Source organism: Watersipora subatra, chromosome 1, assembly GCF_963576615.1.
Source record: "Watersipora subatra chromosome 1, tzWatSuba1.1, whole genome shotgun sequence".
Taxonomy (NCBI): domain Eukaryota; kingdom Metazoa; phylum Bryozoa; class Gymnolaemata; order Cheilostomatida; family Watersiporidae; genus Watersipora; species Watersipora subatra.
The window spans coordinates 29,061,766-29,083,950 of NC_088708.1; the positions used below are offsets into that span (position 1 = coordinate 29,061,766).

The 22,185-nt window shown below is 34.9% G+C and overlaps 1 protein-coding gene across 1 annotated transcript; it reads left to right on the forward strand.

Moving 5' to 3' along the window:
• The first annotated feature begins 517 nt into the window (after positions 1-517).
• On the forward strand, positions 518-21,855 carry LOC137385913 (protein Skeletor, isoforms B/C-like). Its single transcript, XM_068072528.1, has 11 exons — positions 518-551; positions 975-1,133; positions 3,004-3,088; positions 4,699-4,801; positions 7,462-7,627; positions 10,306-10,390; positions 13,612-13,784; positions 15,094-15,198; positions 19,651-19,793; positions 20,553-20,682; positions 21,719-21,855. The coding sequence occupies exons 1-11, from the start codon at positions 518-520 to the stop codon at positions 21,853-21,855; spliced, it is 1,320 nt and encodes a 439-aa protein (XP_067928629.1).
• The last annotated feature ends 330 nt before the right edge of the window (positions 21,856-22,185 follow it).

Sequence of the window (22,185 nt, forward strand, 5' to 3'; positions counted from 1 at the left end):
TCAACTGTATTTGCAAGTAATGAATATTTCCACACAAACATTTTCGTATGATTAGTTTATTGTCTCAGAACACATGCATGTATGTCTAGGGTGTTACACCTATATTACACCCGTTTGCTACACCTTGTATACGGCCGATGTGGTGATAGTTCGCTAACTTACACCGCGTGCTCCTTGAACAATATTCACCATATGAGGCAATTAGGTGCCATCCTATGCTACAGTTTATAGACACACAGCTAAACCTATAATATCCATAATTCCTATTAATTTTTGGCATGCTTTTGCTGCATACTGCATTCATTTAAAATCTGTAGCCTGTGGGTTGAAAAATTATAGGTGTATTGGTATTTCCTGTGTTTGGGGAAAGTCAACAGTCGTGCAGTTAACATAAGCATTCATACAATTGGCTGGTCAAATTGGTTAGACCTTTTGCAAGATTCAAAATGTTTTTTGTTTTTATAACTGATTTCTGGTATTGAAATTTTTTTATTTACAGATATTAGCTCATATGGCAATGGCGTGTCTCTTACAATTGGCCTTGCTCTGCGGTAAGGCTCTTCCCATCTTTATGCTTTTTAACCATGAAGAGTATACTCAATAATGCCCCGCTTTTCCATACGCCAGTTCTAAAAGTTTGGTTATTTCAAACCTATTGTGAAGTTCATGAGGTCGAGTGGGCCAACATCATTGGTAGGCAAGAACATTCTCTATGCATCACAACAGCTATTAAGTTACACTCATAGAGGATGGTCTTGAACAAATCTTTTCTTGTGGCTAACAAAGCAGTTTATACTACAGCTGCCACTGTAGCTGGTGATACAATCTGCTGTTTTATGGTTACGATGTTTCAGCAATTCTTATTGTAAAACCTTGTCATCTACACTGGAGCTATTACATACTATACTTTTGCTAGACCTGTAGTAGAGTTAGCTCTACCTATGGTAAAAGATTTTTATTACTGTCGTTTGCAGTAGTTGTTGGAAGTGTTGATGGCAAATACTATGGAAAGGAGATAGCAACGAGCTGGGGGAGCAGCGCTTCTAATGGTTTGGCTGGCAGCATTTACGCAGTTGATAAGAATACCATTCAGATAATAGGCTTCTCTTTCACACCTTCTGGAGATGGTGCAGGTTGGTAACTCCAAATTTAAATCATTTGCTGACATTTGAATGTTGCTAGATTAGGATATAAATCTAAACTTAAAAGACACAAATTTTCTGAACTCTAAAGATGTAAGTAAAGTCGTATGCAACTATGATATATTCATATTTAGTTGGGTTCTGCCACATTAGATGCTACTAACATTCTTAACGAGTTACTAAAAGCAAATGTTGATCATGGCTGATTACCAGCCATATTTACCGAAAGATCAATTCTCTCTCTTGTCCGGCCAGCTTAGTAGAGAACGTAGATAAACTATCCAGAGTGTTATTTATTAAATAGTCAAGTTCTAGTAATTAGTATGCTTGGCAGTATTGCGCACCAAAGAGAGATCATAATGATTAATGTGCATAATTGTAATTAATTCATGAATCGGCAAGGTAGCTGAGTGGTGTAGTGGTTGGTGCGCTGCTCTGTAGCTTGAGGTATCAGAGTTCAAATCCTGTATGAGGCAATTTTTTTCCTGGCACTCTTAGCGTGGCTTCAGACAGACACCACTCCTATTATAGTGAAGAATGTGCATTCACAAGTAACATCTTGTCGCTGCTGATCGGTTGCATCATTGTCACACGAAACACTTGGGACTGCACTTGCATGGCACTCCAGCGTGGACCGTGTGAAACGCAATACTTTGCAGAGCGGATTTGGCACGTACCAGAATTGGTGAACTGGGAGTTGCTTGTTCCATGTGGTCGGGAAAAATGGTGCAAGACATTGCTCTATATATGAGAAATAGATTCATTGACACTCGCATGCCATTGTTGATATCTGATTAAGAAGTTTTCAAGTGCCAAAAGAAGTAGTAAATATAACCATGTGGCTTTATAGCAATAAAAGACAAGCTGAAAAGAGCCGACATGCAGTGACTAACTAAAGTCTTAAGTCCCAGCTCAGTTTCTAACCGTTATCTGCTTCGGGAGGCTGTTCACAAAAGGAATTGTTCAAATTCTAAAACGACTTTTCCTAATACAAATAATGTATATAATTCTAATTTGTTCCAAGATTATAGAAAGTGACTCTCCAAAGCATTTTAACATTATTTCCCACCACAAACTGTCTATTAATAGACTAGGTAATATGTAAACCAAATTGAATAGAGAAGGCTAGGAGTAATGTATGACTGTATCTGTAGCAACTCATTTCCTCAGGTTTCTTTGCAAACTAAAAATTATTTTTTCGCTAGAGGTGAAAATAAAGTAATAAACTAATGCTCTATGCAAAACACACAATACAGTCAATGTTTTTAAACTGCAATTAACACGGCTGCTTGCGAAGACTGATTTTTAAAGATAACGAGGCAATCGAGCCACGTAGTCAGGTTTCCTCAGCTTATTGCATGAGGGCGAACGGTGTTCAAGTTTTTAATTTTTGTTTGGTATAATCAAAGCAAAGTCTGTATTTCTTTGTTCAAAAGCTGATTTGTTTGAGATCTAAGAAGTTAAACAACCACGGTTCAGCTGTATTACAAAAAGATAGTTTTGTCATTATAGTTGCTATTTCTGAAAGCAGGAACTGAAATGCGAATAGCTGTGTTAAGGACTAATATTGTATTACATGCCATAGCACTAGATTATAATGTTAGTATTAAACAAAGTATTTATAGATCCTTAAGTTTACTGAGTTGACAAGATTTAAAAGGTTGTATTCACCAATAGTCAACAAGTTATAAAAACAATAAAACAAGCATATGTATAACAAAGAAAATAGATTACCTATTATGCGATTCCTTCTTTGAATGGCGTATTAAAACTGCAAAACCCAACTAATTGATGAGAAACAAGTCCATGTAAAATGTACAGACTTACATCAGAACTACATGAGTTACACCATTTTGTACAGGGACTGCAATTCTAATGGGTAAAGGAAAGACATTTGAGAATGCTAAGACCTCAGGAGACCTCAGTAATGCTGTTACAGTAATGGCGTAAGTGTTGTCGCAGTCCTATTGCTAACACAATCAATTGCTGATACAAGGCTGTCTCTTAATTTTCGTCTGCAGCGTAGTTTGTTTTGACTTGAAAAACGATCAGCTCTCAAATGTGCTTAACAATTTAGTACCTGAAGCATTCTTGAGACTGTTCAGCAAACTACATCATGGTTTTTGACCATGTTACTTCCTATCCAAAACTAATTTCTTTGAGTCCACATGCCAACCCTAAAGTTTGTTTTTGAGGTTGATTTTGTCTGATGGCCTATAAGACAACACCACCTAACATAAATGATTCTCTCTAAAACAGTGATCTGACTACTGCTACTTATCATTCAGGTGAACACCGATGTACGGTGGTTGAACTTTGCATTTTGTTTGCTTCTAGTAGAAGGTGCATTGGTGCTATGCAATTACTTTGTATTAAGATAGCAATTGTGTTCTCTATTATTAGCTTGGATAGGTATGCCTATGCACAAGCATTGAGTTAGTATTTATGGGGTTATTTTTTATTCTGAAGTGATAGTCGACAATATCTTAAGTCATATTCAGCGTGAGGACAGCTTTTTGGTATTAAAGCTACCAAAAATTTGTGGCTTACAGTGTGATGTATGTCAAAAGGTCTATGAAACTCACTAGATTAATCCATCGCTTCTACGTATTCCTACCAGGAGTATTAGTAGAAAGTTGATGGCTGAAATGATGTGGATTAATAAAATACAATCAAAGAGCTTTCCAGTTGTTACTAACTGCTTTACATTGTTACTTCAGTCTTGGCAAAGGAAAGCAATTTGAGTCCTCGAACTTAAAAACTAATTGTTTATTTGCATAAATATTTATTGAAGATTTGGGATGGGTTAATGCTGTACATGTTAGGGTTGGTTACGTCAGTTCTACAAGTGACACTTTCTGTTCTAATATCTTGATTAAAAAGCAGACATCATATTGGCTGATAGTTGTGAAATCTCAATGTTTATCTTGGGATTAAGATGAAGAATGTGCTTACTCTCTGGGCATGTCTGAGTGTCAAAATAATTACTTTGCGAAAATTACTTTAAATTTGCATATGATTATAATTAGTTGTTATACTCAGTCCTTGATAGTAACACATGAATATAGTTAGTTGTTATACTCAGTCCTTGATAGTAACACATGAATATAGTTAGTTGTTATACTCAGTCCTTGATAGTAACACATGAATATAGTTAGTTGTTATACTCAGTCCTTGATAGTAACATATGATTATAATTAGTTGTTATACTCAGTCCTTGATAGTAACATGACTGATTATACAGAAATTACAGATCATACTTAAGACTTAGCATCTGTCTGTTAATCCGCTTGGAACATGCACACTCATCGTGACTCAGCTGTAAGACAAATTATACCAAATACGTATCTGAATGGAAGAGCAAATATTTCATCTCATTCATTAAGATATACTTCCCGTGCTATCTAATAGCCAAGTACAAGAACTGACAAAGATTTAACCAGATAGATTCTCCGATTCGTACTTATGCACTGAAAGTTAACTTTAAGATTTAGTTTCAGCGGCCCAATATGAAAAGTCAGTTGCTTTTGAAAGTAATAATAACGTTTATTATTAGAGGCCCGCTGAGAAGCTACAACGGTGAAGACATCATATTTGACATAGCCGATGGTGTTATTTCAGACTTTGGTTACCTTGCTGTTGGTAATACAGACAGCCAGGTACGCTTACTGCCATATTATTATCATTATACGTGCCAACGTGACACCCTTATAGGGTGTCAGGTTGGCCTAGTGGTAGTGGTCAACCATGGGGTTGGGGGTTCAAGTCCAACTTAATGCCAGTCTGATAAAAAGCTCTCAGCAAGCTTTCAACCTTAAATTGCTGGGTCTTTCGGATCTAGACTATAACTTGGAGGCCCCGTGTACCACATTGACACCGTCGGCACGTTAAAGATCCACCTCTGTCCTTCGCACATTGGGCAAGTGAAATGGTCTATCAGACTAAACCTGTTACAAAAGGCATCCCTTCGGATTAATCTAACAGTTCCAGAAGAAGCCCTTGATTAGTGTTAGGACCACCCAAAGTAGCTTATAAAAAACTAGTCCTGGTGGTGCGTTTCTCTGAAACATGAGAACACTACATGACAGAAGCATGCCATTATTATCATTATGTAGCATTTCATTGTGAATCAATCTTGCTGCGCCTGCTTTGGTTGCTATATTAGAAACTGGCTAACAGTATTTTATATTGTCTACATGTATGTAGAAGAAACCTTTTGGCACCAGCACAGTTAACCATCATTATGTCTTAATAAACCAACAACCTACTCTAGCATACATATCTGTTTAAAGTGTGTCTACGTATCATACGTATACACATTTTAAACACTTTTTTTACACTTTCAAACACATGTTTCACACAGCATACGTATCCGTGTGACATGGCAAACATAGTTGTTTGCCATTTTAATATATTGCCCTAATGTTGCATTAATCACTCATATAGTACATTTGCTTCATGAAACTGAAAAAGTAACCTTTCACCCATTTACCTCTCACATTTGCATTGCAAGTATCCTTCATAATGTGAAATTCATTCCTTTCTTACTTCAATATGACATTTTCATGTGTTATTTTGTGCAGCAGAAATATCTAGATATAGTCTTTATAAAAAAATGTCTTATAAATTTAAAATTTGAATTCTAAAATGTGTGAGGTAGAATTGTATGAAAGTTATAGTCCTAATAGGTATGATTTGTTGATCAAGAAGAATTTAATTCTCAAGAATACCAATTTAATTTGGGGATTGTAGTAGGTCAAGTCACATACCATAAAACCTCTAATTGAACGCCACCTTTATTTGAACGCCATCACTATTTGACCGTCACTATTGAAAACGGGTTGCAAAACAGAGCGCCATCCTTTAATTGAATGCCACCGCCTTTTAACCGCTACTTTGACATTCTTTGATCTTTACAAACCCATAATAAAAAGTGATCAGTAAAAAAGTATTCACAAAATCGTACTAATAATGACTCGGTTACATCAATTTAACAATTGATTTTTTTGTTGTTTCTGTTTGTATTGAAGTTCATTTTCCAACTCCAGAATTTTCAGTTTTTTTGTTAAAAATTAGAAGGCAACACCATAGAAATAATTGACAACTTTATCAGGCTAATTATAGCTCCTTGTTTGACGCGGTTTTGATACTTCAAAACATTATGTGAAAAATTGTTTACATTTACGATGGTTTATGAACGCCTAGTTTTAGGCTAAAAGTTGTGCTTAGTGCCCATTGGGCCAAAGGTTTATTTATGATTGTTTGAGCGAAATGCAACTCGTAAAAATTTGATCTGCTAAAAAAATTGTTTGGACGCTATCAACTAGTTAAACAGTGCAGAAGAAGAGTAGTGATCAGATGACTTCTGTTTTTGCATACCTATATTATAAGTATAGTTTGTTTATGTTCTTGAATATATGTTTGTAGTATTTGATAGGTTATTATGATGTAACTTATAAATTTGCAGATTTATAGCATATTATTTGTTAGCATCCTTGTGGTTATCTTAACTCGGCTCACAATGGATCGACGCTCATAACTCTTCTTCTATTGCACTTAAAACGCCAATTTTGGCTGAAAATTGTAGTAAAAACATCAATGAGTGCAATGAGCTTTTATGCAACATTTTCGTTGATGGTTATAACATAAAAATGTGCCTTCAAATTTAGAATGAAATAAAAACTGAAAGCTCCAACAAATTGCAAAGCAGGGTATATGCTATAATATCATCACAGGTCAATTGCAAGCAATAGATTTTAACTGGTAGAGATATTTCTCGGCTTCCCAATGCATATTTATTTAGAGATCTTTGTCAAGTTAGAGCTAAGTTAGCAGATTTTTTTGCATCTAAAAGGATTAATGTTGCTCCGTCCGAATGAGAGTGCAAAATATAGGCAACATTCGCTTCACCTGTCAAAGGTTTAAATTTCTCTTCCCAAATTTTGATGATCTATTTTACAAAAATAGATCATCAGATTTTTGGGAAAAAATTCAGAAAAACATCGTCCCCCCTCTATTTAAACGTCCCCTCCATTTGATAGCCACAATTGGAACGGGTTAAACAAAATTGTGAACTATTGCATTCAAATAGAGGTTTTATGGTAATATCCAAAGAAGTATGCCTGCTGAATATACTCAGAGTCACAACACTGAGTCACCTAAGTTGTGGCAACTTGGATTGTTGTGTTGTTCGTCCAGTTGTAAGTGAATTGGTTCACCTAAGTGTTTTTCAGGTGTTCCACTGAAAACCCATAAAGGCATTATGATATTTCTTTATTTAAGACAAGCTGGGCTTATATGCATATACCACACAATTCAGGTGTTGTATGGAGGGGCCTCGATTCCACAAGGCTTTGTAGCACCAGCTCAGCAGGATATCGGTACATTCACTTCTCGGGCTCACAGTGTCCGTTCTCAGGAAGTAACCGTTATCGATGATCGGACAATATTTATTAGAAGCTTTCGATATGACGGGCAGGGACCAGGTAAGAAAATGCCAAAATAGAATAAAGGCCTGCTTAAATGTACTAGTCAATTTAGTGATTGCAGCTTATATATTCAAATTTCGGGAAAAAATCGCAACGCATATTGGCATGTGATTTACCTGTTTACACCAGCAATTTTGGGCGCTTCGAGATTCTCTACGCATAACACACTAACCAAATAACTAATGATATTATGTTGACAAAATATCCATCATGAAATAGCATGCGAAATAAGCACTTGTTTGTGTGCACACTCGTTTCATAAACTTGGAGTTATCTTCTGCATGCCACTTTCAGCTACAGTAGATGCTCCTACAATGTAAATAATCCATCACCATTTATGTTATAAGGTTTTTATAGTATACGAACAGTGAAATAAATGTAAATTGCTTAAATTGTTCTAAGATTTTCCAAAACTCATTTGGCCCAAATAAAACTAGACATCTTTTTCATTTAATGACTACAGTAACTATAGAATAATTGTTTTTATCGGCAGTATTTATTTTTTTTATTATCACTCTCACTCGGTTTAAGGTCAATTATTAAGGTAATTTTACATTAAGTTAAGCGGGTGCACACCTTCAATGTCAATTTACATTAATTTTTCTACCATTTTTCTAGACGAAAGGCCTATGCTGCAAATAAAAATAATAAAATTATTTTTTATGTCTAAAATAAAGTGAAACAAAATATATCTTTATTATAATAAGAGCTGTGTCTGTCTATTCAAACGTCTATTTGTTGCCAGGGTTAGAGGCTAAGATAGAAGATGGCTTTCAACAATAGTCCTACTCAAAGTCCAATTCAGCACTGTCCACATGTATACTGACACTCTAACACCTGCACCAATCAATCACCTTTAAGTATTTCTGAAAAATTATGCAGCTACTTATTCTCTTTACTTTTTCGGCCCTCACTAGACGATCTCTCACGGCACACTGGACTGCCAGGGAACTATAGTATACCTAATAGAGATACCCCTATACTGTACGTCATATTCTCTTCTTAGTGCAATGCAAGAGCAAACGATAGTTTTAAGGCTAACTACAAGATTATCATTATTCTAATCAAATTTGACCAACTTGCACCGACTTGACCCTTTACGTTATAGTGATTTTTTAAGTAGTACAAAACAGAAACTTTACATAAATTCTTTACGTTATGTGGAATTTACGTTAGGTAGAATTTACGTTATATGGAATTTACGTTGTGGAATTTACGTTATGTGGAATTTATGTCCTAGGTTTACGTTTTAGGAACGTCTACAGTATATGCAAAGACGCAATAATTACTCTATTAATGAGCCACCAATAACTTAAATAAAACATTGTAGTATGCAGTTAGTTTGTTATAAGACAAGCGTTCAATTATTGTCACCTACAGTGATTAAACTGTTCATTAAGAGCTCGATCTTAAATGCTTTGTAAATAAACTTCAAAAAAGCCAGTGAATATATTCATTAAGTTCCCATTGAGCTCTTTTTTGAATCTACCAAAATAGGTAAGGTCAATAACAAAAAAAGCAACTTTTACAAATTTTTCTTCCTGTTAACAACTACTAAAAATTGCCCAAAAAGTTATAACCAAAGTTATGATCTCACAATTCTTTAAAACTTAGATTAGTGTATGACGCAGTGGTTTGGAACATCCATGTAATATATTTCTAACTTTAGCGATACCGGTTACTGCGATAGTCTGGCTGACACTCATCGCTTTCTATTGGCTGTCACTCAATGCATTTGTTAGTGTTATTTTACACCTATTACACCGGTAGTCCAGTTTGTCGTGAGAGATCGTCAGGTGTGCTGATAAAAGTACAGAGTGTAAGTATAAGCACCACTATTCCAGCAATGTTATTATTATTAGTAGTGGGCTGCGCTGCCAGGTCAAATGTCGTGGGTGCGAATCTCATGTGATCCAGTCTTTTTTCCCAACCTACAACTGTGACTTCGGATGGATAAACGCGGCTCCTACTTATAGCAAAGATTATGACAGGTTTACACCCGAATTTCTTACACACAATCTGAGCGATCAAAAGAAGGAAATGCTGGCGTATTCTGAATCAGTCTGAGGCACTGACCTGTATCAAAAGCAGTAATTCATCAGTGTATATGCATATGGTTGGTTTTTTAAAGAACTAGAATTAAATGAAAATGTGTTTCTCATTTCATTCTCTGCTAAAAAACCTGTAGTCAAGTAAAGGTTTAAAAAATTCTAATCGAAGCTTTTATTTATTTGTAACTCAATTTGGTTACCTTTTCAAACTATGGAAACACCTGAATAGATTACTTTTTAATAATTCCTCCAGGACATCTTCTTTCCAACTAAGTTATTAGGCCTGAACAAAGGCATGTAGAGCAAAAATGCAATGCTAAAGTTTTTTCTACCTTTTTTGTAATATACCATAAAAATTATTTTAGTATGCAGAATGGTTTTTTAGAATCAGTTGCTATTCTGCTATCCATTGTTATGGCATTTGTCTCAAATGAGGTCTGCTATCAGTCCCATTTTGTACACACCAACAGGTCTAAGAGCAAACTGTTCAAACTGAGCTGTTCATAATGTTATGAAGCGAAAACTCGTAATTAATAGCTCTTGTACATGTAGATAAGCTTCGTGACAGTTTATCATGTACCAAATTCTTACTAGTACCTCATTCAATATTGTCATTGTATGTAGATGCCTACTTCTATGTGGGAGTAACTGATGCCGTAAAACTTCAACAAGCCCCATATGGAATAATTCCAGATGAGAATGGGGTCAGGTACCGTATAAACTAATTCTTTTTCCATTTTTACCGATATCTGTTTACAGTAGATAAACTGACCTTGTAACAAGGTATCTGGGCTGACATGAAGCGCTGACAAAAAAGCTTACACGAAGCGCTGTACGTTTAGATCTGCTGTCAGAGTGGTTTCCTGTTCAGCACAATAATTCATATAGGCTTATGTTTGCATGTAGGGCTATTTTTACATCAGAATATAATTTAATAAGACAAAATTAGTACTTTGTTTTTTGTTGTATACGGAAATTATATATGGTATATGAATTAGACATACTGGTAACAATCTGCAATTGCTCGATATGAAGCCAGAGTAGTATGAAGTGAATAGTTGTTAGGCAAAACTATTTCAAATAAGGCCAACCAGGGGCAGATTTAGGAAAATAAGTGTGTGGTGCAAAATTTGTGTAATATATCTAAGGCGGGAGGGGGTGCAAGGAGACCACCCTCTTGCCTGGCCCCGCGCTAGCGGACCTTTTTGAAATTTAGGCATCTTAGAATGAAGGAGAGGTGTGTTTGTGCCCAAAAAAGTGTAATCATTTGTTTGCAGTAAATAACAAGTTTAGAGGTAAAAATTGACATCAGATATGATTAATTAAATTAGTGTTTTATAGTGTTCATTATACTATGTATATCAAGATTACAAGGTTCTCAGTGAAATGAAATTCACTCAATTCTTGATGGACTTAAAAAAAAATTTTCAATTTATTTGCTATATTTAAGGTGGTGCATTTGCACCATATGCACCACAGTAGATTCGCCTCTGCCAACGCAGTCTCTATTTAGTTCAACATAATAGTGTATGGGGACAGGAAGTTTTCTCCAATAATGCTATACAATGCGCTATAAAACAATTCATAACAGGTTCTACAAGAAAATGCATGGCCATACTAATGAAAGTGATATGAAAAAAAAGAAAGAATAAAGTATTTCTCATGCACATAAACATCACCTATTAAACCCATTACATTGTTTCTTAAACTAGCTCAAAGCATAATAGTAAGACTTTTCCCTTTTTAAGTCTGGCTTCTTTGCCTATCACCTTTTCTTAATATACGGTAGGCATATATAATAGTCGTACCACAGAACCTTCTGTAATCTGCACAAATGCTCTAGCGGCCATCTTTATATGCACCGAACCCACTGGTACGCTCCAGTCTGTAAGGATGCTTTAATAGCAAACATTTAACAGCCAAGTTTTTTATCTGATTTGTGCCCTCTTTTCTCTCACTATATTTTCACGATGTGGTTAATCCGCAAGTTTGCTTCATCTCCAAAATGGAAATGGCGAAAAACATTAAGTCAAGCGAGTTTTGTTACCCACAAACTTTTATCAAATGTTTCATGCTTGCGAAAAATGGAGATGGTACTTCCAAATGATGTGCAAGAAAATGCCGTGCAAGCTATTCCATTATGAACTTTTTTCACACTTCTGTCGAAATGTATTTTTTGATACATTGTGTCAAGAAAGTGTGCTGCTAAGCGAGACAGGAGGATGCTGCTATGACCTCTAGCGTAGAATTCCTTATTTTTTTTATCAAAGTGCTTGGTTTAATCTGCAACATCTGAATGGCCATTGAAACACTTAACTCACAGTAACTCAACATGCAGACAATTCCAAATCGGCATCATTCGCGCAATGGAAACAGTGTCTGTCTCATTGACTGGGTCTTCCTCCATAACCGGTATGCAATACTTAACTGCTGTGGTCCATCTTTTGTGCCAAACTGAATATCTGATGTTTACATCTAGGTTACTCAGTTTGGTCTTTTCTATTTTCATGCAATACCAAATTAGCTACTGTGGGTAATCTCCTGTAGTTAATACCAAATGCGAAGTAGCTTCCCTTTTTGCTGAAAGGGAAAATCTAAGATTGAGCTTTCCTCATTAGCAAAGTACTCCCTACTGGTTCAACGCCTACGCTCATCTATTTGTCCATCCTTCATCTCTTCATGTGCTTTCTGATGTCTTCTAGCACTTTCATGTGGCAATAGTTTTTTGCAATAGTCTGACTAACAATTAGAAATGATTTCATCTTGCACAACACGAACATTGATGCAATCCAAGCAACGTAGCATCTCTTTTTGAGCCTCTGTCACTGTTCTCTCCCTCTCTCTCAGTTCAGGCAGCGGTTTTCTTTAGCCAAGGCATCCTTAAAATTGCATTCTTTTCTTCCATGTACAAGAGAGCTGGATAAGATTCTATACCATTCCACAAAATAGCAATAGTGACTAGTCTAATTTTTGTCTTTATAGGGCTATTTTTCAATTCTTAAGTCAGAGTTGCAAGCTTATCAAACAGGTGTTTGGCTGAAGGGTTTTTCATACACCTCATTGGCTCGATTACCGAACTGTTCATTTCTTGTAAACATGTTTAGCATTTTTCGTAAAAATATGCAAACAAAACCGAATGATCAGAAATATATTGGAAAAACTACAATTAGCTAGAATTCCTTAATTTGTGTATCGGTGCAAACAAATATACCGGTAAGTAAGTTTATACACACATTAGGAATTTAGTTGAAAAGGCTGAGTGCCTGCAGTTTTTCCTAAAGATTTCGAGGCGAGGAAGGCTCTTAATACAATGATACTGTCTCTTATTTTTCTTATATGTATTATTATTAATATTATGGATGAAATGATTATCACAACACACTCTAAACGAAATTTGCTGGGAGTGATGCTTAAATGTAACAGAATTTTAGAACATTTCTTTTAATTTAATCAAAGTTGCATGCCCAAGTTATTTAATTTCTTGGGTAGATGCAAGAACTTTATTGCTGTCTCATTTGCTTTTGTCTTAAAATATTTTTGATTGGCTTTCACTCCAAGCTGCTTTTCGGGAAATGTTGGCTCACCTAAGGAGATATTGATTTTGATGAACTATTCCAGAACCTTCCTATTATAATAACTTTGAGTGCTCCTTAATAGTTTTTTCTCATTGCACATTTTGAGAAGTTTGATTTGGTAAAATTTCATAATCTATAATTTGTGTAATCTACATAGGAGTACAAATTGTTTGTAAATGTAGTCATATTTGATACAAATATGGTAATTGTCCGAAACATTTAAGCTGTTTCCCTTTGTTCGGATTTACTTTGTCAGGTTATTATCGTCAACTCTCCTTTTCTTTCACCTCAGCTAGACTTGTGCAGTTTACAGCTCTATTTGCTGTTTCCTACATTATATGATTTTGCTGTACAGTGACAAGAAGGCCACTCAGTATTCTGATAGGGATATCATGCTGACTCTACCTAGTACCATCTCGGCAATAGAGCTTAAGTGGCTCAGCATGTTCTGTATTTCCTACTCGCACAACTTTGGTGAGGTCACTTTCCCTGATGACCTCAATGTTCCTCCTCACATCGGACAAGTAGGTGGGTATATTTGCATTGTCGCAGTCCTTTTTCTCATTTATATGGTGTTGCGTAATACAGCTCAGATTGCATTATGATGACGTACTTTAATGTTTTACTTCTCCATTATATGTATTCGAGTAAAGTACAGTTTAATATTTCTTTAAAAACCAGTAAAAACTGATCAACAGTATCAACTGATTAAGTTAACTCTTTAGTGACTGTTTCAGACATAGACAGAGAATGATTCAACAGGTCAAGTTAACTCTCTAGTGACTGTTTCAAACATAGACAGAGAAGGACTCAACTGATTAAGTTAACTCTCTAGTGACTGTTTCAGACATGGACAGAGAAGGATTCAACTGATTAAGTTAACTCTCTAGTGACTGTTTCAGACATGGACAGAGAAGGATTCAACTGATTAAGTTAACTCTCTAGTGACTGTTTCAGACATAGACAGAGAAGGATTCAACTGGTTAAGTTAACTCACTAGTGACTGTTTCAGACATAGACAGAGAAGGATTCAACTGGTTAAGTTAACTCACTAGTGACTGTTTCAGACAGAGACAGAGAAGGATTCAACTGGTTAAGTTAACTCTCTAGTGACTGTTTCAGACAGAGACAGAGAAGGATTCAACTGATTAAGCTAACTCTCTAGTGACTGTTTCAGATATAGACAGAGAAGGATTCAACTGGTTAAGTTAACTCTTTAGTGACTGTTTCCGACATAGACAGAGAAGGATTCAACTGGTTAAGTTAACTCTTTAGTGACTGTTTCCGACATAGACAGAGAAGGATTCAACTGGTTAAGTTAACTCTCTAGTGACTGTTTCAGACATGGACAGAGAAGGATTCAACTGATTAAGTTAACTCTCTAGTGACTGTTTCAGACATAGACAGAGAAGGATTCAACTGGTTAAGTTAACTCACTAGTGACTGTTTCAGACATAGACAGAGAAGGATTCAACTGGTTAAGTTAACTCTTTAGTGACTGTTTCCGACATAGACAGAGAAGGATTCAACTGGTTAAGTTAACTCTCTAGTGACTGTTTCAGACATGGACAGAGAAGGATTCAACTGATTAAGTTAACTCTCTAGTGACTGTTTCAGACATAGACAGAGAAGGATTCAAATGATTAAGTTAACTCTCTAGTGACTGTTTCAGACATAGACAGAGAAGGATTCAACTGGTTAAGTTAACTCACTAGTGACTGTTTCAGACAGAGACAGAGAAGGATTCAACTGATTAAGCTAACTCTCTAGTGACTGTTTCAGATATAGACAGAGAAGGATTCAACTGGTTAAGTTAACTCACTAGTGACTGTTTCAGACATAGACAGAGAAGGATTCAACTGTGAGGCAATGAGTGAACAGTTGCAGGTCTCCTGGCTCATCACCAACGATTCCATTACATTTGAGTTAGCTGGCAATATCAGTAAGTGCAAAATCAAGTATATATACTATTATGCTGTCCTAGTATAATAGTATAAGTCAATAATGTATACTGATGCTCCCCAACTTACGAACGAGATACGTACCGAACAGCCGTTCATTAAACAAATTTATTAGTAGGTTGTCTCAGTACATTATTTTGAATGATGTTTAAGGATTACATAAGTACTACTGAATGCCCGGCATTGCCTGGGTAACGAAAAAGTTTTGGGACAGAAAATTTATTTTTATTTAACATATACAACATTTATCATTCTAACTTTTAAGCTTCATATCACGAAAAAAGTGTTTTTTGTACAGTTCAAATGAATTAAGAGAAAAAGTAAAACAACTATAAAGGTTTTCAAACTATTTTAAACAATTGTAACCTTTAAATTTTATATCATGACAGAAGTATTTTGTTGAAATAAATGAAGAAGGAAAATAAAACTTTAAAGGTGTTTATATGTAAATGTGAAATCATTAACAAGTAATGGCTAAATAAAGTCTGTTTTGCTACGATTACAATGAAAAATTATTTGGTATACACTTATATGATTTTAATTCGTTTCAGCGTTGACATCATAAGGCGTAAATATTGTATAGAGTGGAATAGAAACCCATAGTAATTATCTAATGCAAACACTTGGTAAAAATCATCAAAATTTTATATGCGTGCTGTACATTTAAAAATTAGTAACAAAACAATATGTTAACCTTAGTAACTATAGTTACTTACAGTAACTTTAGGGGATTTAGTGGTTATGATCTGCAAGAAAATGTAACATTACAATGTACTACGTGCAGTACATACCGAGGAGAGTTTTCACTTTTGAGACAGACGTGTAACATAAACGCTGAATATAACTTAATTGAATTTAGCATACTAAACACATACTTTAAGGAAGTTTTAGTATGCATTTTAGTAAACTTTGATTTTTTAACTAAATCTTTAATCACTTATCAGTTTGTAAATTTATTTTTATTATAACATACAATGCTGAACTGAGATGGCAAACAACGTATATCTCTTTAAGGCATTGTGGGAGGTATTTTGGTGATTAGCATATTGACATTTTAGTTATTTAATCATAATCAGTACTCCAACTGCCAAATTTTAGTTTCAAGAGAAATTTTTTTGATATCGTATGGCGGAAAACAATATCACTCCAGTATGGTGAGGATGAAAAAGTATCGTGTTTCATAAATTAAAGTGACAAAATCTTATCGCAGAGGCATCGTAACTTGTGGGCCCACTGTATTAATTAATACGTAATTTAGATGCAATCAAGAAAAGGGTATACAGTATATAGTAAGAATGATTGAATGGTAAGAAAGGTAAGAAATGGTTTCTCCATCTCTTCTAAAACGTTTCCTCTTTTCTTGCTAATGATTGTGGATTGTATCTCATGATACGGTATTGTTGTTTGTAAATTGTACCGACAGTCGAACGATTCATTTTATATGCATATTTTATGTATATATGTTGTACACGCGTGCAACACTCACCATCTTTTCACTAGCATCAAGCTTCTTTATTATTGCCACTTTCATTTCAAATGAAATGGTTTGCCTCTTTTTTACACTTTCATTATCACTAGAAGCATTTCCATTTTCACCAACCATGTTGTATAATAGATGCAAATACATTAAATGGATGCAATGCAAAATCTAACTTACGGCATCTCTGTACGAACATCGTATCTACCATTTTTCTTTACGAACAATTGTTAATATACGCACAACATCGTTCGTATCTACTGTTGTTCGGAAGTAGGTAATTAGCGTCTGTGTGTTACAGTAGATGCTCCTACAACGTAAATAATCCGTTTCAGGAACATCTATGTTATAGGGAATTTACGTTATACGAACAGTAAAGTACCTGAAATTTTCCTAGTCCGTACCAAGATTTTTTTCAAACTCACCCTTTTTGGCCATACCAAAACGAAAAACTGGATTTAATTTTTTAATTTGTTGGCTGTACCGTTGTTTAATTCGTTGCACTATTCTTGGTTTGCATCGATAACTTTTGTCCTTTTTATCACTTTCACTCGTTTTGTGGTTCAAGATTGTAGTAATTTTACAATAAGTTAAGAACATTTTCGACGCCCATTTACAATGATTTGTTTCCTTTTCTAGACAACAAGGTCTATTCTGCAAAGGAAACTAATTACAAATATTTTATATGTCTTCAATAAAGTACAACAAAAATATATTTTCACTATAATAAGAGTGGTGTGAACTGGTTTATCATCTATCTGTCTTTAGGGGTCAAGGTTAGGATAAAAGATCTTTTGACGATGCTCCAACTTGTGACATTCAGATCAGTAGACCAATGCTGTAACACCAATCGATCGCCTTCAAGTACTTCTGAACAATTGCGCAGCTACTTATGCCCTCTGTTTGTCGACATGTTTGACGACATATCACGGCGAACTTGAATGTCATAGATCTTGTAGAGTATATATAAAGAGAGATAATGCTACACGTACGTCGTTTTGTCTCACAAGTGTGGCAAGAGAAAGAAAGCAACGTTTTAAGGCTAACTGCAAGATTATCATTATCCAAATCAAATTTGAGAACTTGCACCGGTTTGACACTTTATGTTGTATGGAATTTTTTACATAGTACCAAGCAAAAACTTGACATAATGTTTTTTGCGTTATCTGGAATTTACGTTATAGGAAGTATGTGTTATAGGAGTGTCTACTGTATTACGCTGCCATAGTACAGTAGTATATGTCAATAAACTATATATACTATTGTGGTGCCATAGTATAGTAGTATATGTCAACAAAGTATATATACTATTGTGGTGCTATAGTATAGTAGTATATGTCAACAAAGTATATATACTATTGTGGTGCCATAGTATAGTATTATGTCAATAGTTTTGATAGGAAGATTTTGATACTACTGTGGTCTTTCATTTTTTGGTTAATTCTGGCCGGTGCTTCACTCCCCTCCGCAAAAAGTGAGAATCTATGAAATGGAAACTAATTTTTAAAGTATGAGCCATAATAATATTGTGATACCGGAATGGTGAAACTGGTTTCTAACTCTTTAAAACGAATTTCATATATAATAAGTAGATAAGGCAAGTTTTCTTGATTGACTTTTAGTTTATATTTCAACCACAGTCCAGTATTTTAAGCCAGAGAATGCACTTATTCATTAGTATCGACTTGATTTGGTCTGAATATTTGTACTAGTGCTAAATGTGTACATTGTGAGAAGGAAGTCACATGTTTGTGAATATGAGAAAGTAAATATGAGAGAGATTTATGTAGGCCTATTGTAGTTTTTGTCAGTTATTTGTTTTATTTTTTGATGAATCTTTTTTAACCCGTAAAGTACTAAAGTTGTAAAAGCAGAACCGGGAAATAGTTAGGGGTTACTGCATATGCTAATAACATACTACTAAAGTAAAGGTACTATATGTCAACCATTATGCTATAACAGTTTAGATATCATATGTCAACCATTATGCTAGAACAATTTAGATACTATATGTTAACCATTATCTAAAGGTAGCTGGTAAATGCAGAATATGCTATTATCATTGGTCAGTGCCTTCTCCTATGAAAATTGTGCTCGTGTTCTGTTAACAATTTAAAGCTTGTTCGTGTGAGTTGCTTGTGATTGAACTCGACATCTTTTTATGCATGAGGTTCTTTCTCCAAAACTATCATGAGTAATTCTATGAATTTGTTTAGCCGGATGAAAATTCTATCAACTAACTCAAATTTAGTAGCAGTACTTGACATCAGCAATTTTCCTTCCACTTATTCAAAGATGGCTAAAACACTTAAGATTCATATAAGTTTATATTGAATTAATTCCAGGAAATACTGCTTGCAATGGGCTGATTAAAATAATACATTTTATATAATTGAACATTTTGATATTGTAACAAGAATAATATGGTCTAAGTAACTGTTGCCTAGAAGGCGAACATAAAGTTATACATAACATCAGCATGCGGAGAGTATGTCTGCGCAAAGTTGCTGTTTTACTGCTTGGAACACTTATAAAAATGTGCTAAAGATGACTGACACTTAACAACAGTTTTCAAAAGAGCATATTTACTGCTGAAATTACAAAATATGAGTAACTTTTGACTGATTATTGGTAAGCAGGGCCTAGTGAAACGAACTCTGCCTAAATGCTAGGATCAACTGAAATTGCTTTCGATGCTTTCGATATAAACAGAGATGCAAAAGAATTCAGATAACTGTTGTGTGAATAACAGTTATCTGAATAACAGATAACTAGTTATTCAGATAACTGCTATTTTGGAGTGAACATTTATATTTTTGTATGACCTTTGGCATTCCTATTTGCATTCCTGTTTATAATAAGCCAATAAGAAGGATGGTGTTGAATTTTAGCTATTCATGCCCACCCTCTGTCATTTAATACGGAGCTCAAACAATGTACAGCCTGACTTTTGCAGATCGAAATGAAGACTACATGGCATTTGGGCTGAGTGGTAGCACGACTAGACCACAAATGAATGACGCTGATGTGGTTGTAGCCGACTATAGAGAAGGCTCCACCCCGAGAGCAGTTGACTACTTTATCACATCAAAGGCACAGGTAGCTTGAATACTTTCGGTTTGCCTGTAATTTTCTAAATTAATGTGAAGAATTGTCAATTACGTTCACGATGTTAGAACTTAGTTGCGATTGTGATATGGTTGTGATTATGTAATTGTTGTTTACCTAAAATATAGTATAGCTAAAATATTTTTACTAGTCTGAGCTCAAGGAACGGCTAATACTCAAGGCAATGTTAGTTTTAGTCAGCCGTTGCACAAGGATTGTGGAATGCTATAGTTGACACTCAAGACAGAATGAGAACTGACTTCTTTCCGCAATTATTTACTCCAGCAAGGAAATTAGCAGGAGCTCTATTGTTCTCTTTTGGTTAAATATGACCTGTTTGTATACAATACTATTGTAATAAAATTTCATGGTATAATAATACAGCAACTAGTAGTTGTAATCTCACTGATGTATTTAGTATTTTCAATAGTTCTCTTTGTCTCCTCATTTCTCGTTTCAAGTTGTACTGTTCGTGTGTCAGGAGACAAATGCATTTATCAGTCGTCAGTTAGATCTGGACAGTATTACACTTTTCCTTTCTTTATTTTAAAATATTTTAAAAATAATAAGTTTACTAAGCGTGCTCAGACGAAGTTCTCAAAGACGTCTGTAAAAGCAAAATATGTGTTTCACTTTCCTAATATATTGAACATGTATAGCATACATTGAAACTGGAATCTTCCATTGCTGCAAATAGTTTAGTTAATCGCTTACTAATTCCACACATCTTGCATGCTGTCTATTTATCAGTGTTCATCTAACGGTGGAACATGCCCTGATACAAGTACTGCTAATGTTGCGATTGATGATGTCACAGATGTATCTGCTGAAGTTACCTACGGTATAACCAGAGTAAAATACACCCGAGCTCGTAACACAGGTGAAATATCTACACTTTTACATACATACAGGAAGAGTTGTGTTTATGTAGGGATGCCAAACCACATTAAAGGTTAACTGACAGAATTTTAAAATTACATGTATTTACACCAATATAATCATATTTTGTTTTTCAGCAATGATTTGGATTTTAGCAGAACAATAAATAGGTTTTAGAGACAAAAACTAAAGATGTAAACACTAAGCTGTGGCATAAGCAGGTCATTTTTTCAGCAAAACATAGACGGAAGATATAGGACGTCAATGCTGATGATTGGCCAATGCATGAATGTGATACAAAAGCGATTTCCCCGGTTGCCATTCTAATACATTTTCCCCATTTAGTTCAATGCTATATGTTTTGGTTACCCGATTAAGCAAATTCTATAAATACTTAATAAGTCTGTGCCGTATTAACCGCAATAACCGCGCTATTAACACTGCATTAACTTTTAAGTGGGTTTTATAGAATTACACCATTCGGTTTGTGGAGTCTTTTGCAGTGCATTAGTATGAAATTCTTTCTTCATGCAAATAAAAAAATTTAATTATCTGTAAAAATTAGCTATTCTCGAAAGTAATCTGTTTGAAACCTATTAACACATGCTCTGCTTTCATGAGTGATGATCTTGAGCCGACAATTTTGAAATAATCGAATTAATAAAACAAGGCACTTTAATGCAGTTATATAGTATCACATCTGTTTCTGGTCAATGTTTTGCAAAGATTGCGACTCTCTTTGTCGTTTTTTACTACTTGTTAATGTCGATAAAACCTGGTATTTGGTCAAAATTACACAAAAGTATTTTTCAAACATCAATCTGTAATATTATCTGTCACTGTTAATGCAATAAACATTTGTTCTGTCAGTTAACCTTTAATTCATTTAATTTGCTCATCTAATTTGTTTGGGTCTCTGTGTATCTTTTTTATTTCTTTAAACACAACTTTTTGTTGGTTTGTAATAAAGACAAACCATACTCAGATGGCCTGTCTGTGTTGAACGGTTATTAAAAGTGAAGTATTTCAATTTGCAGGTGATGCAAAGGATAAGGAGTACATGACTGATGGCACCGAACAACAGGTTGTTTGGGCTGTCGGACCTCTTAACACAAAGAAGGAGGCAGCAAAACATTATACCAATGCCCGCAGCTCTTGTGAGTTGTATTTTTAGTTTTGGGGTTTGTTTGCAAAGTACAGTTGAACGTTGTCTACTGGCAGCATATATATTGGCTCACTTTCTGTTTTTGCAGCTAATGCATGATGTTCTGCAGAATGCAACAGAATTTAGGCAGCATTTGCTGTTTTATATATATGCGATCCCATTGATATGCATATCAATATCTGTGTCAAATTTACGGTGTACAATTAGCAATTTTCATATGGTGCACAGTAAGCAATGTTAATATTGTGTACAGTTAGCAATGCTAATATGATGTACAGTTAGCAATGTTAATATGATGTACAGTTAGCAATGTTAATATGATGTACAATGAGCAATGCT

Coding starts and splice junctions, on each gene's coding strand:
- LOC137385913 (XM_068072528.1), top strand. CDS start 518: ATGGCGTGTCTCTTACAATTGGCCTTGCTCTGCG. Junction 3,089..4,698: donor AATGCTGTTACAGTAATGGC/GTAAGTGTTGTC, acceptor GTTTATTATTAG/AGGCCCGCTGAGAAGCTACA. Junction 4,802..7,461: donor TTGGTAATACAGACAGCCAG/GTACGCTTACTG, acceptor CACACAATTCAG/GTGTTGTATGGAGGGGCCTC.